Source organism: Squalius cephalus (genome assembly GCF_949319135.1).
Source record: "Squalius cephalus genome assembly, chromosome: 17".
In the NCBI taxonomy this organism is placed as follows: domain Eukaryota; kingdom Metazoa; phylum Chordata; class Actinopteri; order Cypriniformes; family Leuciscidae; genus Squalius; species Squalius cephalus.
In genome coordinates, this window is record NC_137138.1 from 33,785,854 (window position 1) to 33,812,970 (window position 27,117).

The 27,117-nt window shown below is 41.6% G+C and overlaps 1 protein-coding gene across 2 annotated transcripts in view; it reads left to right on the top strand.

The window, feature by feature from the left end:
• Nucleotides 1-238: 238 nt before the first annotated feature.
• The window catches only part of camk2a (calcium/calmodulin-dependent protein kinase II alpha), a 65,668-nt gene continuing 38,789 nt past the window's right edge, over nt 239-27,117 (top strand). Inside the window, exons 1-2 of one of the 2 annotated variants that reach the window (XM_079846524.1) lie at nt 239-511; nt 2,102-2,196. In XM_079846524.1, the coding sequence (XP_079702650.1) occupies nt 450-511; nt 2,102-2,196 (157 nt within the window). In that variant the 5' untranslated portion in view covers nt 239-449. The remainder of the gene's footprint in view (nt 512-2,101; nt 2,197-27,117) is intronic. The other variant, XM_079846525.1, reaches the window with a different exon arrangement.

The window sequence follows — 27,117 nt, forward strand, 5'->3', positions numbered from 1 at the left end:
AAGAGATATGCTGCAAAGGTTGCATTTGAACGAAGGGATTTCAACTGATTACAAATATAAAGAAGTGAACTTTCCCCATCATTTTATCCGAGAGCCTTTCAAATAGCTATTTTGGACATCTATTCATACAGTAAAAGCAGACTGCTGTGAAGTAACAGTGTGATGCACACTGAAGGTGTGTGGGTGTGTTTTACTGTCTGCATGGCTTCATGTGTGTGAGCATGTGAGGAGAGGAGGAGGATGCGGCTGCCATGGTAACGAGGGCTGTGTATGGAGAAGAGCAGCCAGTCGCAGGCAGCCACAGAAAGATCTATCTTTTTTTTTTTCCTCATTCCACTTCCACTTTTCCGATATAGAAAACGATCTCCAGACCAGGCGTTTGATCGCGCTTCTGTTCCTCCTGCCTGACGACACTCTCATCAGACGCAGGAAACACACACACTTCAAGGATGGCAACCATCACCTGCACACGCTTTACTGAGGAATACCAGCTGTTTGAGGAACTGGGAAAGTAAGTTGGAATTGCTTCATTTCTTTAAACCAACGTGACATGTTTAAGCTGGCCCAAGATGTTATTTTCAATCAATAAAAGAATGCAATGATTTTTTTTTTCTTTTACAAATCAGCTAATGTTAAGATTTTTAATTGTTAAGCATCTTGTCCCTTAAAGAATAAGGACAACATACCTGGAAAATTGTCCTCGATAGATTCTAAAAGGACGGCAAATCCACTTTCCAGTTTAAATTGAAACCAGTTACAAGGCAAATTTTGGTTTGAATGTTTTAGAATATTATGAAATCACTGCAGTCAGAATGTGTGGAAATGATCCATGTACTAACTTGAGAACGCACACAACGCAACTTACATTACATAACATAACAGGCAGACATTGGCTGAAGGAGATCCACTGAGGAAATTACCTAAAAGTTCAGACGCAAGATCTGATGAGCGATTCTAACATTATGCATTAACAGTACAGTGAAACGATCTTATGCTCACAGAGAGCGCATGCTGAAGAAGAAAAATCCCTGTCTAGTGTCTTTTTTTATTTAATTGTAGTCAGAGCCTAATTAAGTTGCAGTTAGCAACCTAACTGGGTTTTGCAAAATTCAGTGACTGCTCAATGCAAAAGAAGAAACATTATATACTGACTGCACACAACTCATTACCAACATCGAGATTAACGTTCATCTTTAAAGATGGCAGAAGAGAAAGTCAGAAAATGCCATATGCTCTCAAATCAAGAAAATAAGTACACAGTGCACTCACTCAGGAAAAAATTCTGTAGTACAGAGTGGGTGGATGGAAAGAGGGAAGCAAGCAGATATATGTATACACACACACACACACACACACAGTATATTGTCAAGTAAGACATGTTCCTGGGTCAACATATCCTGGAACTAAATCTAACCCTACCCATAAGTTATTCCTAAAATCAGAAGGAAATGATAGATTGATAACACTGGTAAAAAAAAAAAAATAACACACAATTTTTTTTTTTTTTTTATTATCCAGGAACATGTTGTACTTGGTGAAATCAGGTTCACCTCATACATATATATATCTATATCTATCCATCTATATCTATATAACACAATACAATGAAATGAAATTGGTGAGTAATTGGACCGTTACACACTATAAAATGTAGATATTCGTATATCAATGCATGTAGTGCCAGTAACAATGCTCTGAAATGTTGAGGCAGAAGTACAAAAAAAAATCTGCTTGCTTCCCTCTTTCCATCCACCCACTCTGTACTACAGCATTTTTTCCTGAGCGAATGCACTGTATACTTGTTTTCTTGATTTGAGAGCATATAACACCTCTACAGAGATGGGTCTTCAACTCCATCTGGCCTTGTGCCCACTGCTCTACTCCCACATACACCCTCATACTGAACACACACACATCTTTTTCTGTGGGCAGTCAAACCGCTTACATAATTGCCTTTGTGGGTGGCAATTCAATTCAGACATTGAAATATTGCATAATTCAATATATTACTGCTTGCCTAGCAGGTAAACCTGCCTTTCTTTCTTGAAGTTTACATTCACAGAAACATGCAGACATTGCTTCCATGTTCTCTGATTTTTAGGGGAGCCTTTTCTGTGGTGCGAAGATGTGTGAAAGTTCTCTCAGGGCAAGAGTACGCTGCTAAGATCATCAACACAAAGAAGCTGTCGACTCGGGGTAGGTGCACAGATCAGTTCAAATGCATTAATACCCGCTCAAGGATCAGGTCTGTAAGCAATCAGCAGAACATCAACAGAGGACTCGATTTACAGTTGATTTATTGCCAGTCTATAGATGATCTGTAGTCAGTCTAAAGACCCCATTTACAAAACTGGTGATTTTTTTTGATTGACTCATTCTGTGTTATCTGGAACAGGAATTACTTAAAGCGATAGTTCACCCAAAAAATGTAATTCTGTCATTAATTACTCACGCTCATGTCGTTCCAAACCTGTAAGTCTTTCTTTCATCTTCAGAACACAAATGAAGATATTTTTAATGAAATCTGATAGATTTCTGTCCCCCCAGCTACAAAACTACCACTTTGACGCTTCAAAAAGTTCATAAAGAGATTATGAATTGAGTGGTTTAGTCTGAATTTTCTGAAGAGACACAATCGCTTTATATGATGAACATATTTAATTTAGGCTTTTATTCACATAAACATTTATCAACTCACACAACAGTTACGGTAAACGGAAGATTAAGCATGTTAATGTGAGAACTAATGAGGTTCATTCTCATGTTACGCAGCACGTTTGAGCTTCTGCAAGAACCAATGAGGTTCATTCTCGTGTTACATAGCACGTTTGAGCTTCTGCAAGAACCAATGAGGTTCATTCTCGTGTTACTCAGCGCGTTTGAGCTTCAGCAAGAACCAATCAGGTTCATTCTCGTGTTACGCAGCACGTTTGAGCTTTGGCAAGAACCAATGAGGTTCATTCTCGTGTTACATAGCACGTTTGAGCTTCTGCAAGAACCAATGAGGTTCATTCTCGTGTTACTCAGCGCGTTTGAGCTTCAGCAAGAACCAATCAGGTTCATTCTCGTGTTACGCAGCACGTTTGAGCTTTGGCAAGAACCAATGAGGTTCATTCTCGTGTTACGCAGCACGTTTGAGCTTCTGCAAGAACCAATGAGGTTCATTCTCGTGTTACTCAGCGCGTTTGAGCTTCAGCAAGAACCAATGAGGTTCATTCTCGTGTTACGCAGCACGTTTGAGTTTCAGCAAGAACCAATGAGGTTCATTCTCGTGTTACTCAGCGCGTTTGAGCTTCAGCAAGAACCAATCAGGTTCATTCTCGTGTTACGCAGCACGTTTGAGCTTTGGCAAGAACCAATGAGGTTCATTCTCGTGTTACGCAGCACGTTTGAGCTTCTGCAAGAACCAATGAGGTTCATTCTCGTGTTACTCAGCGCGTTTGAGCTTCTGCAAGAACCAATGAGGTTCATTCTCGTGTTACGCAGCACGTTTGAGTTTCTACAAGAACCAATGAGGTTCATTCTCGTGTTACGTAGCACGTTTGAGCTTCTGCAAGAACCAATGAGGTTCATTCTCGTGTTACGCAGCACGTTTGAGTTTCTACAAGAACCAATGAGGTTCATTCTCGTGTTACGTAGCACGTTTGAGCTTCTGCAAGAACCAATGAGGTTCATTCTCGTGTTACGCAGCACGTTTGAGCTTCAGCAAGAACCAATGAGGTTCATTCTCGTGTTACGCAGCACGTTTGAGCTTCTGCAAGAACCAATGAGGTTCATTCTCGTGTTACTCAGCGCGTTTGAGCTTCTGCAAGAACCAATGAGGTTCATTCTCGTGTTACGCAGCACGTTTGAGCTTCAGCAAGAACCAATGAGGTTCATTCTCGTGTTACGCAGCACGTTTGAGCTTTGGCAAGAATCAATGAGGTTCATTCTCGTGTTACGCAGCACGTTTGAGCTTCTGCAAGAACCAATGAGGTTCATTCTCGTGTTACGCAGCACGTTTGAGCTTCTGCAAGAACCAATGAGGTTCATTCTCGTGTTACTCAGCGCGTTTGAGCTTCTGCAAGAACCAATGAGGTTCATTCTCGTGTTACGCAGCACGTTTGAGCTTCAGCAAGAACCAATGAGGTTCATTCTCATGTTACGCAGCACGTTTGAGCTTTGGCAAGAACCAATGAGGTTCATTCTCGTGTTACGCAGCACGTTTGAGCTTCAGCAAGAACCAATGAGGTTCATTCTCGTTTTACGCAGCACGTTTGAGCTTCAGCAAGAACCAATGAGGTTCATTCTCGTTTTACGCAGCACGTTTGAGCTTTGGCAAGAACCAATGAGGTTCATTCTCGTGTTACGCAGCACGTTTGAGCTTCAGCAAGAACCAATGAGGTTCATTCTCGTGTTACGCAGCACGTTTGAGCTTCTGCAAGAACCAATGAGGTTCATTCTCGTGTTACGCAGCACGTTTGAGTTTCTACAAGAACCAATGAGGTTCATTCTCGTGTTACGTAGCACGTTTGAGCTTCTGCAAGAACCAATGAGGTTCATTCTCGTGTTACGCAGCACGTTTGAGCTTCAGCAAGAACCAATGAGGTTCATTCTCGTGTTACGCAGCACGTTTGAGCTTCTGCAAGAACCAATGAGGTTCATTCTCGTGTTACTCAGCGCGTTTGAGCTTCTGCAAGAACCAATGAGGTTCATTCTCGTGTTACGCAGCACGTTTGAGCTTCAGCAAGAACCAATGAGGTTCATTCTCGTGTTACGCAGCACGTTTGAGCTTTGGCAAGAATCAATGAGGTTCATTCTCGTGTTACGCAGCACGTTTGAGCTTCTGCAAGAACCAATGAGGTTCATTCTCGTGTTACGCAGCACGTTTGAGCTTCTGCAAGAACCAATGAGGTTCATTCTCGTGTTACTCAGCGCGTTTGAGCTTCTGCAAGAACCAATGAGGTTCATTCTCGTGTTACGCAGCACGTTTGAGCTTCAGCAAGAACCAATGAGGTTCATTCTCATGTTACGCAGCACGTTTGAGCTTTGGCAAGAACCAATGAGGTTCATTCTCGTGTTACGCAGCACGTTTGAGCTTCAGCAAGAACCAATGAGGTTCATTCTCGTTTTACGCAGCACGTTTGAGCTTCAGCAAGAACCAATGAGGTTCATTCTCGTTTTACGCAGCACGTTTGAGCTTTGGCAAGAACCAATGAGGTTCATTCTCGTGTTACGCAGCACGTTTGAGCTTCAGCAAGAACCAATGAGGTTCATTCTCGTGTTACGCAGCACGTTTGAGCTTCTGCAAGAACCAATGAGGTTCATTCTCGTGTTACGCAGCACGTTTGAGCTTCAGCAAGAACCAATGAGGTTCATTCTCGTTTTACGCAGCACGTTTGAGCTACAGCAAGAACCAATGAGGTTCATTCTCGTTTTACGCAGCACGTTTGAGCTTCAGCAAGAACCAATGAGGTTCATTCTCGTGTTACGCAGCACGTTTGAGCTTCAGCAAGAACCAATGAGGTTCATTCTCGTGTTACGCAGCACGTTTGAGCTTCAGCAAGAACCAATGAGGTTCATTCTCGTGTTACGCAGCACGTTTGAGCTTCAGCAAGAACCAATGAGGTTCATTCTCGTGTTACGCAGCACGTTTGAGCTTCTGCAAGAACCAATGAGGTTCATTCTCGTGTTACGCAGCACGTTTGAGCTTTGGCAAGAACCAATGAGGTTCATTCTCGTGTTACGCAGCACGTTTGAGCTTCAGCAAGAACCAATGAGGTTCATTCTCGTTTTACGCAGCACGTTTGAGCTTCTGCAAGAACCAATGAGGTTCATTCTCGTGTTACGCAGCACGTTTGAGCTTTGGCAAGAACCAATGAGGTTCATTCTCGTGTTACGCAGCACGTTTGAGCTTCTGCAAGAACCAATGAGGTTCATTCTCGTGTTACGCAGCACGTTTGAGCTTCAGCAAGAACCAATGAGGTTCATTCTCGTGTTACGTAGCACGTTTGAGCTTCTGCAAGAACCAATGAGGTTCATTCTCGTGTTACGCAGCACGTTTGAGCTTCAGCAAGAACCAATGAGGTTCATTCTCGTGTTACGCAGCACGTTTGAGCTTTGGCAAGAACCAATGAGGTTCATTCTCGTGTTACGCAGCACGTTTGAGCTTCTGCAAGAACCAATGAGGTTCATTCTCGTTTTACGCAGCACGTTTGAGCTTCTGCAAGAACCAATGAGGTTCATTCTCGTGTTACGCAGCACGTTTGAGCTTCAGCAAGAACCAATGAGGTTCATTCTCGTTTTACGCAGCACGTTTGAGCTTCTGCAAGAACCAGTGAGGTTCATTCTCGTGTTACGCAGCACGTTTGAGCTTCAGCAAGAACCAATGAGGTTCATTCTCGTGTTACGCAGCACGTTTGAGCTTCAGCAAGAACCAATGAGGTTCATTCTCGTGTTACGCAGCACGTTTGAGCTTTGGCAAGAACCAATGAGGTTCATTCTCGTGTTACGCAGCACGTTTGAGCTTCTGCAAGAACCAATGAGGTTCATTCTCGTTTTACGCAGCACGTTTGAGCTTCTGCAAGAACCAATGAGGTTCATTCTCGTGTTACGCAGCACGTTTGAGCTTCAGCAAGAACCAATGAGGTTCATTCTCGTTTTACGCAGCACGTTTGAGCTTCTGCAAGAACCAATGAGGTTCATTCTCGTGTTACGCAGCACGTTTGAGCTTCTGCAAGAACCAATGAGGTTCATTCTCGTGTTACGCAGCACGTTTGAGCTTCAGCAAGAACCAATGAGGTTCATTCTCGTGTTACTCAGCGCGTTTGAGCTTCAGCAAGAACCAATGAGGTTCATTCTCGTGTTACGCAGCACGTTTGAGCTTTGGCAAGAACCAATGAGGTTCATTCTCGTGTTACGCAGCACGTTTGAGCTTCTGCAAGAACCAATGAGGTTCATTCTCGTGTTACTCAGCGCGTTTGAGCTTCTGCAAGAACCAATGAGGTTCATTCTCGTGTCACGCAGCACGTTTGAGTTTCTACAAGAACCAATGAGGTTCATTCTCGTGTTACGTAGCACGTTTGAGCTTCTGCAAGAACCAATGAGGTTCATTCTCGTGTTACGCAGCACGTTTGAGTTTCTGCAAGAACCAATGAGGTTCATTCTCGTGTTACGCAGCACGTTTGAGCTTCTGCAAGAACCAATGAGGTTCATTCTCGTTTTACGCAGCACGTTTGAGCTTCTGCAAGAACCAATGAGGTTCATTCTCGTGTTACGCAGCACGTTTGAGCTTCAGCAAGAACCAATGAGGTTCATTCTCGTGTTACGCAGCACGTTTGAGCTTCTGCAAGAACCAATGAGGTTCATTCTCGTGTTACGCAGCACGTTTGAGCTTCTGCAAGAACCAATGAGGTTCATTCTCGTGTTACGCAGCACGTTTGAGCTTCAGCAAGAACCAATGAGGTTCATTCTCGTGTTACGCAGCACGTTTGAGCTTCTGCAAGAACCAATGAGGTTCATTCTCGTGTTACGCAGCACGTTTGAGCTTCAGCAAGAACCAATGAGGTTCATTCTCGTCTTACGCAGCACGTTTGAGCTTCTGCAAGAACCAGTGAGGTTCATTCTCGTGTTACGCAGCACGTTTGAGCTTCTGCAAGAACCAATGAGGTTCATTCTCGTGTTACGCAGCACGTTTGAGCTTCTGCAAGAACCAATGAGGTTCATTCTCGTTTTACGCAGCACGTTTGAGCTTCTGCAAGAACCAATGAGGTTCATTCTCGTGTTACGCAGCACGTTTGAGCTTCTGCAAGAACCAATGAGGTTCATTCTCGTGTTACGCAGCACGTTTGAGCTTCAGCAAGAACCAATGAGGTTCATTCTCGTGTTACGCAGCACGTTTGAGCTTCTGCAAGAACCAATGAGGTTCATTCTCGTGTTACGCAGCACGTTTGAGCTTCAGCAAGAACCAATGAGGTTCATTCTCGTCTTACGCAGCACGTTTGAGCTTCTGCAAGAACCAGTGAGGTTCATTCTGGTGTTACGCAGCACGTTTGAGCTTCAGCAAGAACCAATGAGGTTCATTCTCGTGTTACGCAGCACGCTTGAGTTTCAACAAGTACCAATGAGGTTCATTCTGGTGTTACGCAGCACGTTTGAGCTTCGGCAAGAACCAATGAGGTTCATTCTCATGTTACGCAGCACGTTTGAGCTTCTGCAAGAACCAATGAGGTTCATTCTCGTGTTACGCAGCACGCTTGAGTTTCAACAAGAACCAATGAGGTTCATTCTCGTGTTATGCAGCACGTTTGAGCTTCGGCAAGAACCAATGAGGTTCATTCTCATGTTACGCAGCACGTTTGAGCTTCTGCAAGAACCAATGAGGTTCATTCTGGTGTTACGCATCACGTTTGAGCTTCTGCAAGAACCAGTGAGGTTCATTCTCGTGTTACGCAGCACGTTTGAGCTTCTGCAAGAACCAATGAGGTTAATTCTCGTCTTACGCAGCACGTTTGAGCTTCTGCAAGAACCAGTGAGGTTCATTCTGGTGTTACGCAGCACGTTTGAGCTTCAGCAAGAACCAATGAGGTACATTCTCGTGTTACGCAGCACGCTTGAGTTTCAACAAGAACCAATGAGGTTCATTCTGGTGTTACGCAGCACGTTTGAGCTTCGGCAAGAACCAATGAGGTTCATTCTCATGTTACGCAGCACGTTTGAGCTTCTGCAAGAACCAATGAGGTTCATTCTGGTGTTAGGCATCACGTTTGAGCTTCTGCAAGAACCAGTGAGGTTCATTCTCGTGTTACGCAGCACGTTTGAGCTTCTGCAAGAACCAATTAGGTTCATTCTCTTGTTACGCAGCACATTCGAGCTTCAGCAAGAACCAATGAGGTTCATTCTCGTGTTACGCAGCACGCTTGAGTTTCAACAAGAACCAATGAGGTTCATTCTGGTGTTACGCAGCACGTTTGAGCTTCTGCAAGAACCAGTGAGGTTCATTCTCGTGTTACGCAGCACATTTGAGCTTCTGCAAGAACCAATTAGGTTCATTCTCTTGTTACGCAGCACGTTTGAGCTTCTGCAAGAACCAATGAGGTTCATTCTCGTGTTACACAGCACGTTTGAGCTTCTGCAAGAACCAATTAGGTTCATTCTCTTGTTACGCAGCACGTTTGAGTTTCAACAAGAACCAATGAGGTTCATTCTCTTGTTACGCAGCACGTTTGAGCTTTGGCAAGAACCAATGAGGTTCATTCTCATGTTACGCAGCACGTTTGAGCTTTGGCAAGAACCAATGAGGTTCATTCTGGTGTTACGCATCACGTTTGAGCTTCTGCAAGAACCAGTGAGGTTCATTCTCGTGTTACGCAGCACATTTGAGCTTCTGCAAGAACCAATTAGGTTCATTCTCTTGTTACGCAACACGTTTGAGCTTCTGCAAGAACCAATGAGGTTCATTCTCGTGTTACGCAGCACGTTTGAGCTTCTGCAAGAACCAATTAGGTTCATTCTCTTGTTACGCAGCACGTTTGAGTTTCAACAAGAACCAATGAGGTTCATTCTCGTGTTACGCAGCACGTTTGAGCTTCTGCAAGAACCAATTAGGTTCATTCTCGTGTTACGCAGCACGTTTGAGTTTCAACAAGAACCAATGAGGTTCATTCTCGTGTTACGCAGCACGTTTGAGCTTCTGCAAGAACCAATTAGGTTCATTCTCTTGTTACGCAGCACGTTTGAGCTTCTGCAAGAACCAATGAGGTTCATTCTCGTGTTACGCAGCACGTTTGAGCTTCTGCAAGAACCAATTAGGTTCATTCTCGTGTTACGCAGCACGTTTGAGTTTCAACAAGAACCAATGAGGTTCATTCTCGTGTTACGCAGCACGTTTGAGCTTCTGCAAGAACCAATTAGGTTCATTCTCGTGTTACGCAGCACGTTTGAGTTTCAACAAGAACCAATGAGGTTCATTCTGGTGTTACGCAGCACGTTTGAGCTTTGGCAAGAACCAATGAGGTTCATTCTGGTGTTACGCATCACGTTTGAGCTTCTGCAAGAACCAGTGAGGTTCATTCTCGTGTTACGCAGCACGTTTGAGCTTCTGCAAGAACCAATTAGGTTCATTCTCGTGTTACGCAGCACGTTTGAGCTTCTGCAAGAACCAATGAGGTTCATTCTCGTGTTACGCAGCACGTTTGAGCTTCTGCAAGAACCAATGAGGTTCATTCTCGTGTTACGCAGCACGTTTGAGCTTCAGCAAGAACCAATGAGGTTCATTCTCGTGTTACGCAGCACGTTTGAGCTTCTGCAAGAACCAATGAGGTTCATTCTCGTGTTACGCAGCACGTTTGAGCTTCAGCAAGAACCAATGAGGTTCATTCTCGTCTTACGCAGCACGTTTGAGCTTCTGCAAGAACCAGTGAGGTTCATTCTGGTGTTACGCAGCACGTTTGAGCTTCAGCAAGAACCAATGAGGTTCATTCTCGTGTTACGCAGCACGCTTGAGTTTCAACAAGTACCAATGAGGTTCATTCTGGTGTTACGCAGCACGTTTGAGCTTCGGCAAGAACCAATGAGGTTCATTCTCATGTTACGCAGCACGTTTGAGCTTCTGCAAGAACCAATGAGGTTCATTCTCGTGTTACGCAGCACGCTTGAGTTTCAACAAGAACCAATGAGGTTCATTCTCGTGTTACGCAGCACGTTTGAGCTTCGGCAAGAACCAATGAGGTTCATTCTCATGTTACGCAGCACGTTTGAGCTTCTGCAAGAACCAATGAGGTTCATTCTGGTGTTACGCATCACGTTTGAGCTTCTGCAAGAACCAGTGAGGTTCATTCTCGTGTTACGCAGCACGTTTGAGCTTCTGCAAGAACCAATGAGGTTCATTCTCGTCTTACGCAGCACGTTTGAGCTTCTGCAAGAACCAGTGAGGTTCATTCTGGTGTTACGCAGCACGTTTGAGCTTCAGCAAGAACCAATGAGGTACATTCTCGTTTTACGCAGCACGCTTGAGTTTCAACAAGAACCAATGAGGTTCATTCTGGTGTTAGGCATCACGTTTGAGCTTCTGCAAGAACCAGTGAGGTTCATTCTCGTGTTACGCAGCACGTTTGAGCTTCTGCAAGAACCAATTAGGTTCATTCTCTTGTTACGCAGCACATTCGAGCTTCAGCAAGAACCAGTGAGGTTCATTCTCGTGTTACGCAGCACGTTTGAGCTTCTGCAAGAACCAATGAGGTTCATTCTCGTCTTACGCAGCACGTTTGAGCTTCTGCAAGAACCAGTGAGGTTCATTCTGGTGTTACGCAGCACGTTTGAGCTTCAGCAAGAACCAATGAGGTACATTCTCGTGTTACGCAGCACGCTTGAGTTTCAACAAGAACCAATGAGGTTCATTCTGGTGTTACGCAGCACGTTTGAGCTTCTGCAAGAACCAGTGAGGTTCATTCTCGTGTTACGCAGCACATTTGAGCTTCTGCAAGAACCAATTAGGTTCATTCTCTTGTTACGCAGCACGTTTGAGCTTCTGCAAGAACCAATGAGGTTCATTCTCGTGTTACACAGCACGTTTGAGCTTCTGCAAGAACCAATTAGGTTCATTCTCTTGTTACGCAGCACGTTTGAGTTTCAACAAGAACCAATGAGGTTCATTCTCTTGTTACGCAGCACGTTTGAGCTTTGGCAAGAACCAATGAGGTTCATTCTCATGTTACGCAGCACGTTTGAGCTTTGGCAAGAACCAATGAGGTTCATTCTGGTGTTACGCATCACGTTTGAGCTTCTGCAAGAACCAGTGAGGATCATTCTCGTGTTACGCAGCACATTTGAGCTTCTGCAAGAACCAATTAGGTTCATTCTCTTGTTACGCAGCACGTTTGAGCTTCTGCAAGAACCAATGAGGTTCATTCTCGTGTTACGCAGCACGTTTGAGCTTCTGCAAGAACCAATTAGGTTCATTCTCTTGTTACGCAGCACGTTTGAGTTTCAACAAGAACCAATGAGGTTCATTCTCGTGTTACGCAGCACGTTTGAGCTTCTGCAAGAACCAATTAGGTTCATTCTCGTGTTACGCAGCACGTTTGAGTTTCAACAAGAACCAATGAGGTTCATTCTCGTGTTACGCAGCACGTTTGAGCTTCTGCAAGAACCAATTAGGTTCATTCTCTTGTTACGCAGCACGTTTGAGCTTCTGCAAGAACCAATGAGGTTCATTCTCGTGTTACGCAGTACGTTTGAGCTTCTGCAAGAACCAATTAGGTTCATTCTCGTGTTACGCAGCACGTTTGAGTTTCAACAAGAACCAATGAGGTTCATTCTCGTGTTACGCAGCACGTTTGAGCTTCTGCAAGAACCAATTAGGTTCATTCTCGTGTTACGCAGCACGTTTGAGTTTCAACAAGAACCAATGAGGTTCATTCTGGTGTTACGCAGCACGTTTGAGCTTTGGCAAGAACCAATGAGGTTCATTCTGGTGTTACGCATCACGTTTGAGCTTCTGCAAGAACCAGTGAGGTTCATTCTCGTGTTACGCAGCACGTTTGAGCTTCTGCAAGAACCAATTAGGTTCATTCTCGTGTTACGCAGCACGTTTGAGCTTCTGCAAGAACCAATGAGGTTCATTCTCGTGTTACGCAGCACGTTTGAGCTTCTGCAAGAACCAATGAGGTTCATTCTTGTGTTACGCAGCACGTTTGAGCTTTGGCAAGAACCAATGAGGTTCATTCTCGTGTTACGCAGCACGTTTGAGCTTCTGCAAGAACCAATGAGGTTCATTCTGGTGTTACGCAGCACGTTTGAGCTTCAGCAAGAACCAATGAGGTTCATTCTCGTGTTACGCAGCACGTTTGAGCTTTGGCAAGAACCAATGAGGTTCATTCTTATGTTACGCAGCACGTTTGAGCTTTGGCAAGAACCAATGAGGTTCATTCTCGTGTTACGCAGCACGTTTGAGCTTTGGCAAGAACCAATGAGGTTCATTCTCATGTTACGCAGCACATTTGAGCTTCTGCAAGAACCAATGAGGTTCATTCTCGTGTTACGCAGCACGTTTGAGCTTCTGCAAGAACCAATGAGGTTCATTCTCGTGTTACGCAGCACGTTTGAGCTTCAGCAAGAACCAGTGAGGTTCATTCTCTTGTTACGCAGCACGTTTGAGCTTTGGCAAGAACCAATGAGGTTCATTCTCATGTTACGCAGCACGTTTGAGCTTCTGCAAGAACCAATGAGGTTCATTCTCGTGTTACGCAGCACGTTTGAGCTTTGGCAAGAACCAATGAGGTTCATTCTCATGTTACGCAGCACGTTTGAGCTTCTGCAAGAACCAATGAGGTTCATTCTCGTGTTACGCAGCACGTTTGAGCTTTGGCAAGAACCAATGAGGTTCATTCTCGTGTTACGCAGCACGTTTGAGCTTCAGCAAGAACCAATGAGGTTCATTCTCGTGTTACGCAGCACGTTTGAGCTTTGGCAAGAACCAATGAGGTTCATTCTCATGTTACGCAGCACGTTTGAGCTTCAGCAAGAACCAATGAGGTTCATTCTCGTGTTACGCAGCACGTTTGAGCTTCTGCAAGAACCAATGAGGTTCATTCTCGTGTTACGCAGCACGTTTGAGCTTCTGCAAGAACCAATGAGGTTCATTCTCGTGTTACGCAGCACGTTTGAGCTTTGGCAAGAACCAATGAGGTTCATTCTCGTGTTACGCAGCACGTTTGAGCTTCTGCAAGAACCAATGAGGTTCATTCTGGTGTTACGCAGCACGTTTGAGCTTCAGCAAGAACCAATGAGGTTCATTCTCGTGTTACGCAGCACGTTTGAGCTTTGGCAAGAACCAATGAGGTTCATTCTTATGTTACGCAGCACGTTTGAGCTTTGGCAAGAACCAATGAGGTTCATTCTCGTGTTACGCAGCACGTTTGAGCTTTGGCAAGAACCAATGAGGTTCATTCTCATGTTACGCAGCACATTTGAGCTTCTGCAAGAACCAATGAGGTTCATTCTCGTGTTACGCAGCACGTTTGAGCTTCTGCAAGAACCAATGAGGTTCATTCTCGTGTTACGCAGCACGTTTGAGCTTCAGCAAGAACCAGTGAGGTTCATTCTCTTGTTACGCAGCACGTTTGAGCTTTGGCAAGAACCAATGAGGTTCATTCTCATGTTACGCAGCACGTTTGAGCTTCTGCAAGAACCAATGAGGTTCATTCTCGTGTTACGCAGCACGTTTGAGCTTTGGCAAGAACCAATGAGGTTCATTCTCATGTTACGCAGCACGTTTGAGCTTCTGCAAGAACCAATGAGGTTCATTCTCGTGTTACGCAGCACGTTTGAGCTTTGGCAAGAACCAATGAGGTTCATTCTCGTGTTACGCAGCACGTTTGAGCTTCAGCAAGAACCAATGAGGTTCATTCTCGTGTTACGCAGCACGTTTGAGCTTTGGCAAGAACCAATGAGGTTCATTCTCATGTTACGCAGCACGTTTGAGCTTCAGCAAGAACCAATGAGGTTCATTCTCGTGTTACGCAGCACGTTTGAGCTTTGGCAAGAACCAAGGAGGTTCATTCTCGTGTTACGCTGCACGTTTGAGCTTCGGCGAGAACCAATGAGGTTCATTCTCGTGTTACGCAGCACGTTTGAGCTTCTGCAAGAACCAATTAGGTTCATTCTCGTGTTACGCAGCACGTTTGAGCTTCTGCAAGAACCAATTAGGTTCATTCTCGTGTTACGCAGCACGTTTGAGCTTTGGCAAGAACCAATGAGGTTCATTCTCGTGTTACGCAGCATGTTTGAGCTTCAGCAAGAACCAATGAGGTTCGTTCTCGTGTTACGCAGCACGTTTGAGCTTCGGCGAGAACCAATGAGGTTTATTCTCGTGTTACGCAGCACGTTTGAGCTTCTGCAAGAACCAATGAGGTTCATTCTCGTGTTACGCAGCACGTTTGAGCTTCAGCAAGAACCAATGAGGTTCATTCTCGTGTTACGCAGCACGTTTGAGCTTCGGCGAGAACCAATGAGGTTCATTCTCGTGTTACGCAGCACGTTTGAGCTTCAGCAAGAACCAATTAGGTTCATTCTCGTGTTACGCAGCACGTTTGAGCTTCAGCAAGAACCATTGAGGTTCATTCTCATGTTACGCAGCACGTTTGAGCTTCAGCAAGAACCAATTAGGTTCATTCTCGTGTTACGCAGCACGTTTGAGCTTTGGCAAGAACCAATGAGGTTCATTCTCATGTTACGCAGCACGTTTGAGCTTCTGCAAGAACCAATGAGGTTCATTCTCGTGTTACGCAGCACGTTTGAGCTTCAGCAAGAACCATTGAGGTTCATTCTCATGTTACGCAGCACGTTTGAGCTTCAGCAAGAACCAATTAGGTTCATTCTCGTGTTACGCAGCACGTTTGAGCTTTGGCAAGAACCAATGAGGTTCATTCTCATGTTACGCAGCACGTTTGAGCTTCTGCAAGAACCAATGAGGTTCATTCTCGTGTTACGCAGCACGTTTGAGCTTTGGCAAGAACCATTGAGGTTCATTCTCATGTTACGCAGCACGTTTGAGCTTCAGCAAGAACCAATTAGGTTCATTCTCGTGTTACGCAGCACGTTTGAGCTTTGGCAAGAACCAATGAGGTTCATTCTCATGTTACGCAGCACGTTTGAGCTTCTGCAAGAACCAATGAGGTTCATTCTCGTGTTACGCAGCGCGTTTGAGCTTTGGCAAGAACCATTGAGGTTCATTCTCATGTTACGCAGCACGTTTGAGCTTCGGCAAGAACCAATGAGGTTTATTCTCGTGTTACGCAGCACGTTTTGAGCTTCTGCAAGAACCAATGAGGTCCAATCTCTTTATGAACTTTTTAAAGCGTCAAAGTTTCAGTTGCGCAGCTGTCAGTGGAGAGATAGAAAGCTCTCAGATTTCATCAAAAAGTTCCTCATTTGTTTTCCGAAGATGAACGAAAGTCTTATGAGTTTGGAACGACACGAAGGTGAGTAATTACAATGACAGAATTTTCATTTTTGGGTGAGCTATCCCTTTAAAGGAAGGATTTGACATGCAGTCATTATTAAGCAAATAAAGGTCAAAAACATGTAATAAACTGTTACTTTCAAAGACCAAACGCTGGTTGCATAAAATGATAAGACTAGGCTTACAAGTAAGTCATCAAATTTTTTTCTTTAAGACTGTTTATAACTTTTTATTTCAGTTACATAAAAATGTAGATTGGTCTAATTTGATACAGAAAAAGAAAGACTGATTACCTCTAACTAACTGCTAGTTGGTCATACTAGTTCTTAACATAATGGATGGTTATGCAACTGGCCCCAAGTCATAGATCTTTTTTTACCTCATAACAATCATTCACTTTCATTTACATTTATTGGCAGGGAGTTTCCTACACAAGAGAACTGCATGTATTGAGTTGTATGACGTATGAATGCTGTGTTAATGTCAAGTGCAAAGAAAAATTCAGTATTAAACCCCAAAGTGCTCAAATGCAGATGTGGTGCCTTTAATAACATGTGACATCTTAGTTCAAATAAGTAGGAACTGTCAGGTATAAGCCCTGAACTGTCTAATTTTTCAACAATTTAATCAAGGTGGATGTTTAACTGTTCCTTTCTTATTGTGATAGAGAAATAAGCTTTTGGAACTGAACCGGAGGGTTCATGTGAAAAAACAGACAACTAGATGTCTAAATTATTAGAGTAGGACTGAAGATCTTGGAGTAGCCTAGGTACTATATATGCATTTGTCATTTAAAAAAAAATCTGTACAAATAGTGATTGTTGTATGATTGTCATAGCTGTAAAAGAAAGGCTTTTTTTCTCCCTGGAAGCTGATATTGTAAAAGCTGAAAGTCAAGTAGAGCAGTAGGAGGCAGTGATATACCCTGAAGGCAGCCGCACACCTCCTACACCATGTTGCCAAGCACACATCATATTATATGCTTCAAATAGTAGCTACTGTACTTGCATTGTTGTTTTAATGGGTTTTTAACAATAGAGTGTGCATGAGATCCATTATTGCTTCTAACAGCTTCTCCATCAGTCTTCAATAGCCAAAAATTTCAAGCACATCATATGTGTTTTTTCATATGTGTTTTTTATTACTTTATAATAGTTTTTGTGTGAAAATTATGTGAAAATCTCCTGAAGAGGGGAAGAAAAATCATTCTGTTTTTTTTTTCCTGTTCAGAACATGGCAGTGGTAGCAACAAATACTGGCATCCTTGCACTCAAAAAAATAATTGCATAATATCTTCCAGAATTAAAACATAATTTAGTATCCGAATATGTATGCATGCAGTTGAACAAAACAAAATTACCTAATTCCACAGAGAAATCCTAAAATGACCTCAAAAATATTAATGATGCCTTCTAGAGCAAAGATATTCTTATTTGTTGTCAGCACCTGTGTGTTTGCTTCTACTTGTGTGTCTTTGCCCTTATAAGATCAGTTTTCTATTTGCTTCACTATGCCCTGAAGAAGGCCCCATGCCGCTACGCGTGGGCATTTTAAAGTTGTCCAGTTAGGACATGTCATTTTTGTAATAAAGACATTTTAATTAAGGAGTGCCTCGGCTATCAGAGAATTCTTTCTCTACACTGCCTCTTAGATATTCTTATTTACTTTGGAATTTAACTTTCTTTTGGTAAGTTGAAAGAATCTTGAATTCAGCCAGTTTGAACAGAGAAAATGTTTATCTTATTGTTTGTACTGCAATGGGCTTGAACAACAGAAAGAAAACCAGAGAATTATCTGAGGTCATAAGCAAGATTAAGATGGACAATCTCAAGGCTCCAAGAGCATCTCCAGAGACCTTGCTTTTCCTGTTTCCACATACTTAATGTTAGCAAGAAGGCACTGTAGTTGACCGCACTGGACGAGGCCACAAGAGGAAACTTGATAGAAGATTGCAGTGAAGAATCAGTGGTGGAGAAAGCACTTTAGCCCGCCGTTTTTTGCACCGGCACACAGCTTGCGCCATCACTCAAAGAAAGAGAGTTATGTAGTAATGGAAACCCTGGAGAACCTCACTGACTAGCATAAGAAATCCAGACTGAAATTTGCCAGAACACACCTGAATGCACCAAAATATCTACCCACGTAAGAGGGGATGTTATCGCAACCTTGCAAAACATTCCCTAAAAGTTCTCTAAAGGTGACGAAAATCCCAAACCTTTACAGACCAATAGGGATGTTCCTACCTCTTGTGGTTATGAAAGTGCTGCAGTTCAAGGTTCCTTATATGATTTTATGGGGATGTTCCATTTTGGTTATTTTATGGTCACATAAGAACGTTACAAAGAGGACATTTGGGACGTTAACAGAACATTCCCACGTGGTCCTCTGTTGGTCATATAATAACATTCCCGATATGTCTTTATTGGGACGTTCCATACACTAGTATGTATCGCGATGTATATCGGCTACAATGCTCCAAGTAAAAAGTGTTAGTCTGGAGCCCTGAGCTTAGATAAACACGGAAATGACTGAAACCAGCTGCCTATTAGTGGGTACTGAATATACCCAATACTCGGTACTACTGTTACTACTGAAATGCTGGTATCGTCACATTTTTAAAAAAAAATCAGTACCGATTTGGTACCAAAGTACCTTTACTTTTGACAACTCTAGTCGAGACCTAGAGGGAACGTCCTATAGTAATGGTCCCCTAATCATTCCCAGAACGTCCTGAATGTTCCCTGAAGGTCCGCCAAATAACGTCTCCTAAACGTTTAAAGAACTCCACATCATGACCGTCTCGGAACATTCTGGGAACGCAACCATGTGACGTCCTTGATACCAGCGGGCACATTCTGAGAACTTTCTGGGAACATTACATTTCCAAATAAAATGTGGTCCCATAAATGTTCCGTAAACATCCTGAATGTTCCCTGAAGGTCCGTCAAATAACGTCCCCCAATCCTTTAAACAACTCCACATCATGAACATCGGGGAACATTACTAGGCGACTTCCTTGACACCAGCGGGGATGTTTTGAGAACGTAAAATTTCTAGCGGGTATGGAATAATGTCCTGACAGATGAGACCAAATTAGAGCTTTTGAGTAAACCATGCCATCACAGAAAACAAAATAAAGCTTTCAAAGAAAAGAGAAGGTTCCCTACAGTCAAACATGGAGGTGGTTCACCAGTGTTTTGGGGATGCTCTGCTGCCTCTGGCACTGGCACTGAGTGTCTTTGTGTGCATGGCATCATGAAATCCAGTGAAAATGGTATTTTGGGGCACAATGTTGGACAGAGTATCAGAAAGCTTGGTCTCCATTGAAAGTCAAAGGTCTTTATGTAGGGCAAATTGCACCCAGGAATCACTCAAGACAAAATTATGCGCTGTTCGGCAATGAGTCTAGATCTAAATCACATTGAAAGCTTGTGGAGAGGTCTGGAAACAGAAGTTACGGGAAAACGGCAATCTAATATGGGGGAACTGGAGCAGTTTGCACAAGAGGAGTGGGCCAAAATTGCAGTACAGCGGTGCAGAGAGCTTGATGATCATTTTAGAAAGTACTTAATTGCAGTTATTTTGACCAAAGGCTGTTCTACCAAATATTAAAGGGGTGTTGTTATGCTTTTTCACTTTTTTTTAACATTAGTTGGTGTGTAATGTTGCTGTTTGAGCATAAAAATATCTGCAAGGTTTCCAAGTTCAAAGTCCACTCCAAAGGGAGATATTTTATTTAACAGAATCCACTTTCCAAGAACTACAACGGCTCGTTTGGACTACAACACAGTCCGGGCTTTGTGAAGTCATGTTACTCATTTAAATATTCCCCGCCCACTGACTACGCAAAAAGAAAAGGGGGACAAGGCCTGGTTGAGCTGCAATAGAGAAGACAGTGTCATCTTTGTCAAATAGACACGTTTTTTTTTCCCACCCTGTTTCTAAAACTAATTTATTTCGACCTTCCTAAGGCTAACAAACTTATTAGTGTTGATAGTGTTTACTGTAGCTTCTGTAGGCTCTCGCTTTTGTAAGACTGTTCACCGCACCTTAGGAAAATTAACCATGGTTTTGTGATCGTTTACCGTTTATATTACCATAGTTTTCCGACAAGTATCATGATTAAATGGTGTATAACGGATCTCAAATGTATAAGAAAATTAGAAAAAAAAATGAAACAAAAACCATACCCCTCTGAAGTTTCCTGTGAAATCCGTTCTGGACGATCCTCTTGTTTGTTAACATTCTTAACTCTGAATCAGGCTTTAATTGGTTTGAATTTGACGACATCCTTAATATTTACACCTGAGCAGATAAAATTTGCGGTTATGGTAAGTGCCGTGACATTTCCCGAACACCCGCTAAACGCTGCCAATCACAACACACTGGGCCAGCCAACATTTCACATTTCAGAAGGAGGGGCTTCATCGAAACAGGAACTATACAGCATGTTCGAGACAGGGAGGAACTGTAATAATGTAAAATATATAAAAAATAATGTGTATTTTAACAATCAAATATAAAAGCATATTCTAGTACACCCCAAAAACAAAATCAAGACTTCGTAAAAGGGCATAATAGGATCCCTTTAAGTCTAGGGGGACCAAAAATTTGGTCAGTTCTGTCTATTTTCTTATTTAAATCCATTAATTAAGTTATGAATAAAAAACAAATATCCTGTAATATTGACAGTCAAATAAAGAATTGTGGAGACCAAATACTTTGTTAAATTTAACCTTAATTTTAGAAATAATTGTGTGTTAAACGGGGAAAAAAGTGCATGAGTGCCAATGAGTGTCAAATTTAGTGACATTACAGAGGCTTAAATCATAAATTTCACATATAGATCTGACCAAGCTGTGTCAATAATAAGGCACACTTAAAATTGCCAACATTATGATTTCGGTTGACTGAAAGTAGATATCATGGGAAAGCCAGGGCTGTGTTTCTCAAAAGCATCACAATCTAAGTTGATTGTAGAGACCATTGGTTCTAATCTACTTTAGAGAAACGAAGCCCTGGGCAGTTTCCGCAGTGGTTATTGAAGGTAAACTCATTTTCTAAGATGACTAGATCAGTAGTTAAGACGTAACTTTAACCTTACCTCTCTCACGCACCCTATTAAACCAGTTACAGCGCACATAACTCGTTCATACGCCCTAGTAGCTGATTTATGACTTATGACGCATGATTCATTATTTATAAACCATCCTTGTCAGTCATGGGTTTTGGACAGATCTGTTCTCTCAGTCAATCAACTTTAAAATGAGTTGAATTGAACATTTTGGTTTTGTTTTTTTCAAAAGGTTTCTAACCAGGGCAGGTTTCTGTGCATAAGCTCAGATGAAATCCTGCAGGTAACTCTTGAATATTAAACAAAATGCTTTATATCTTTATATTCTATAATTTCTCTTGCTTTCATCTCTATTAAGCCTGTTTTCAGAACAATCTTGGCACTTTGCATTATAGCCCGTCTCATGTTACTGCCTCCTTAAGACGAATCACTTTGCTGTTAAGATGAATTACTTCACTTCCCTCATTTGTAAGGAACTTTCGATAGAAAAGTAAATAAATGTTCTGTAAATGTAGCGAGAAGTATTCATGTGTCAGAGGAAAGGTGTTATCTACCTGACAGGTGTTCACAGGATCACACTTCAGGCGACAAATCAAACCCTTATGCAAAAACATCTTATGTAAGGAATAATTGACTCCAGACAATTGAATTATTGAAAAATATTTAATACTCTGCTGCCACCTCGACATTTTTTTCAATAATTTAAAGGTACGGATTGCTTATTAGAACAATATATGTACCAAGTTTGGGGACTGTAAGTTAAACTGGCTAGACCATTTTAGTCACAAGACGGCGCTACCGAACCAAACTCCCCCACTTCCCGCCACACTAATTTCTAAACTTTGTCTGTGATGTGTGTGACGAATTAGATTTAAAGCAAATCAATAATCTTTTTATCCAAGACATCAAAAGTCCTTTTGCAGTTTAACATCAGCCGTGTCTCAAATTTTTTCGTTTTTGACGTGATTCGGATAAATATTAAGTCTGTCGTAAATTAAATCCAAACTGGCCAACCTCCTGTTGGATAGAGGTAGTGAATGTCAGTGTAAAAGTGGAGGAAAAATACCCACAGTGCCATCATGGGCCTTTTTTTTTTTTATCTTGACCACATGAAACAAAGGAAGAACCACAATTTCAGTCATTTGAATATCCTTTTAAATAGCACTTCTGAGGTACGATCACCCATGTGTTTCTAATGTTAAACAAATCAGTGTTTCTCATTCTGTAATATATTATATGTCATGTTCAAGAGCCATAGTGTCACAATCTCACTCATTTTGGACTTTGTTTCTGTTTACACTATTCCCCTGTTGAGTTTGTTGTCATGGTTGTTAATTTGATTTCGTCACTCAGTTCAGGTGTGTGTCATTAATTATCCTCGTTTGCATGTATACTTAAGTTCCTCTGTGTCTGTTTATTGCTGTCGGGTCTCGTTTATATTAGATGTGTTGTATGCTGTTCTCTTTATGTGGATTATTGCTTGTGGATTTATTAAATACTGCCTTTTGCATTCATTATAGTGTTTGCGTGCACTCTACTAGGGATGGGCTAATTAAGCCTCATGAAGCTCTGAGGCTTTCCCCTGATTGTTCCGGGAAAAGATTCGAAGCATCATGACTGTCCAAAACCTTACTCTTACTGGAAAGGTCACTCAAGGCAAGAGAGAGAAAAACAATCAGAAATACACACACACAAAAACGATATATCAGCTACTAATAAAACAGGCAGTTATCCCCTACCTACCATTAATGCCAATAAATATTCTAATTTTCAAACATCTATATAGATCTTAATCTTCAAACAGAAACCTACAGAGGGTACGTATGCAATTAAATCTGGAAGAGCAGCCAAGATATTAGTGACTCCCCCGCAGCCTCAGATGTGCAGTGCCTACTTGTATGATGCTGTGATACTGTTCAAGCTCAACTATAAAAAATGCATTGCTATCCCTAATTGGGGAAAAACTCAACTGCATTTATAAATATTTACAGTTCATTTTTGAGTCGCCCCCAGTTCTTGCATAGGTTGACCAATCACAGGCCAAGGAATTGCAGTCTGAAAGAACCCCCCCAACTGATGAAGATTTCATCCTTAAAGATGTGACAAATTCACAGTTTTTCTGTTTCGCAAAGGGAAATGCACGATCCACTTTGGATCCATTGTTGGTTTTCTAAAAGTGGCCCATCAGGTCGACCCCAAGAAGTGACAGAAGTGAAAGAACCCATATATCCTGGCATGTCAAAGAAATCCTTGGGGTTTTATATTTGGGGGGTTATACTACTTCCATTTAGAACACGTTTCCAAACATTGTTATGAACAGGGCTTGACAAACTTGTTGAGAAACTCGTTGGTCTTAGCCATTTACTAACTTCGGGCAACACTGAAATGTTCACATTTCTCAATTAATTCCTCTGTCTCCCTAGCAGAGACAAAACTTGGAAATTCTAGGTTAATGGGGGTCTAATATTGGAAGCGACTGGCATATTTGAAGGCGTCATTCTCTGAAGAGGTTGCTACAAATGGAAAATGGATCACTGGGGTGCTGGTTTTCCTGAGATGAGCCACTTCCTATTTCCATTGCTCACCCCTTCTTTGTAGATGATGTTTCACAACTCCTTGCTCTAATTTGGCCAGTGATTCATGCATAAATGTTCAGAGTATATATCTTCAGATTGCTGACTCATTGGGTCGCCTTACAGCGAGAAGGTCCGCAGTTTGAATCCCAGGTGAGCCAGGTGTGTGTGAGTGTGTGTGTTATTCCTGTGATGGACTGGCCATCCGTCCAGGTTGTTTTCCTGCCTATACGGCCTGAAATACTGGGATAGGCTCCAGCATCCTCACAACCCTACATAGGAAAAGCGGTTTGGAGAATGAATGGATGGATGGATGGACTTAAAGTCCCCTTGTAGTCTATAATTTTATCCCTTGAAACTCATCTTTGAAAAAAAATCGTCATGCCTTAAAATATCTTGAATGTAACTTGGCACCCTTGCCTCATTTAGCATACGCGGTTCTATGAATATGCAAATGAGCCCCGCCTCCACTCACTCACTGCAGTTTTAAGGAGAAAATACTCAGCAATGGTGTCGACTTATGAATTTACACATGGTTTGTCTTAAAGCATATTAAAAACACCACATAGACATATAAACAACATTAAAAGCAGGATTTTCACCACTGGAGGACACCGTATTGTAATGGTCTGATGAGACTACACGATATGTGTCAATCAAGCTTTAAAGATTTTTGTAGCTGTTGTTGATTCTGTAATTTACATGCATGTGTTTATAACTTTCTGTCTGATCAATTATAAAGGATCAGTAAAATTGTAAATGTTGCATTTAACTGATCATACAATGTTGTGATGGTATAGATAGATTGCTGCTTTATATTCAGATGACTGAGATCTACTTAGCTAGGTCAATATATAGCAAATATCCCACATCATTGTTATTGGCATATACAGTAAAAAAAAAAAGAAAAAAAAATGTGGGGGTGTAAAAAGCAACAGTTTCAAAAATCTTTTAGAAAAAACAATTTTAAAAAACATTTATATTCCATCATCATGAATCTAACAAACACAAGATATGCAGTAGAAGCCCAGTGAACTAAACCAGAGAAAGACTTAGGGCCAGACTTTTTGGCGCTGCTAAAAAACTATTATCAGGATTTACTAAAGACACACCGTGAGAAATTAGTGCGACTGACCTTATTGCATATGCATTTGTTGAAGTTTCCCTTTCAGACACAATTTATGTGAGGAGAGTATTTAAATGAAACACACGAGGTGATTTACTAAGGTTTGCGCTTGTCAATTTGCTGGTATTTGCACCATTATTTAACGCCCACAAAAGCATGTCTTAAACCAGACGCTAATTTGCTCTGCTCTCTGTAGATTGTGTTGGTCATTATGGAAATGATCCGACTGCGTTTGTGTTCTTGAATTGGCGCGTCTTCAGTAGATCACATGCAGAACTTTCCACTCCCATCGGCGCTTCTATGGGATTATAGCGCTTTCACGCAATAAAAACTAAAACCGTTTTATGCATTTTGGCCATTCGTTTACACGTCAGTAGTGTGTTGGGTGCCTGAAAACACAAACTTTAGAAAACGGGTTTCAAATACGTTTATGAAAACGGTCTCCGTGTAAACAACAAAAACAGGAATCTCTGACATCATGCACATGCGTATCACGTGTTCAGTCTATAGTGTTTCATCGCCATCTACTGGCCTGGCAGCAGAATACAGCGTTTTTTGCGGATCCGTGTGAATGGGGATCGTTTTGACAATGGTGTCGCCTGTACACGGAAAACTCAAAGGGAAAACTTCTCCATTTTAAGCATATCGTTGTCATGTAAACGTACCCTTAGCCTTAGTCTGCACTGAATACTTCCCCTTCTCTGTATAGTCAAAGTAACCAGCTGTCCACATTCCACACTATTAGTAGTGTAACTGAGAACTGGGGAAACCAAGAGGGAAAAATGAGCTTCACAGCCAGAAAACCCAGACACTGATTGCGTTGTGCCGAGTCGTTGACAGTAAATGATACCCAATTCTATTTGTGACATACTAAACGCTTGCTCTACTTTCAACAACATGACAAATGGATGAGGAAAGACTTATCATAAAATGACCTTATTGGAATGACATTCACTTCGACACATCCAACATTTTCCTTTCCCCAGTCACTTTTTACTTGCTTGCATGATCTTATCATCAGAAGGTTCATGGGAATGCATCTCAGGCCACAGGCAGGGAATACCCCAGACAGATGGCCAGTCCGTCACAGCTCTCTCTCTCTCTCTCTCTCTCACACACACACACACACACACACATTAGCACAGTCTAGTTTCTCCCCTTCACCAATGCTGCATGTCTTTGAGGAAACTCCTGTCTCAGTCAGGACTTGGGTTTTCCTGCTGTGAGGAAACATTGCTGTCCACAGAGCCACCATGATTTATTCCTTATTCAAGAAGAGTTTTACCAATTTGCTTTTTCCAAATTTAACAGAGCATGTTTTCAAGAAATGTCTAAACACAAGTCTTGGTGGCTTTAATGTATTCTCAAGTAAAGATTACTTTGGAAGACTCTGTTTCAAGCACATTTTGCTAAATTTTTGTGTGTGTAAAGTCATGCTTATAAAATGCTTATTTTAAAACTAATACTTTATTATATTATATATATTTAGTCATGTTTACTATAAGTATTTGGTAACACTTTACAAAAAGGTTCAATTTGTGAACAAAACCTTTATAGATCATTTATTAATCTTAGTTATTATACATCATTATACAGATCAAAAGTTGTATCTGTTAATAGTATTTAATGGACCTGAGCTAACAGTTTTATTGATACTACATTAACAAAGATTTAATAAATACTGTCAAAAATGTATTGCTCATTGTTAGTTAATATTAGTTAATGCTTTAACAAACATTTACGTCTTTGTAAAGTGTTACCAAGTATTGTATTATAACAAATATTAATACTGATAAAATATCTGAACATGAGCCAATAATATTGACAGACATTTTACATAAATGTATTTGTTCACACTTTAGATTAGGGTCCAAGTCTCACTATTAACTAACTATTAACTATGACAGAATAAGGCATTAATATGTGTTTAAGTACTAATAAGTACTAATAAGTACTAATAAACAGCCAATATCCTAGTCATTTGCATGCTAAGCAACTAGTTAATAGTGAGAATTAGACCCTAAACCCTTAATTTTTTTATTTGTCTCAATAGTAAATATATTATAAATACATAAATAGATAAAACAAAAAAGGTAAGTATGAAACATAAGATCAATCTTCTGTCCACAGTTCTGTTTTAGCCTTTAAAAGCAAAATAAGTTAGATAATAGATAAGGAGTTAGATAAGTTGAAATAGGTTATATAGTGATTATAAACTCCATTAAGCTTTCCCCCCAGTCTGGCTATATAAACTTCAGTCCAGCTCAAAGCATATAGACCCAACCAATGTTCACACAGTGCTAGTGTTCGTATTTCATTAAACATCTGCCTATATGATGTTAATATGTGAAGAAATACACTTCAAGACAATTGTTTTCAACACAGATGTACTTTTCTAACAAAT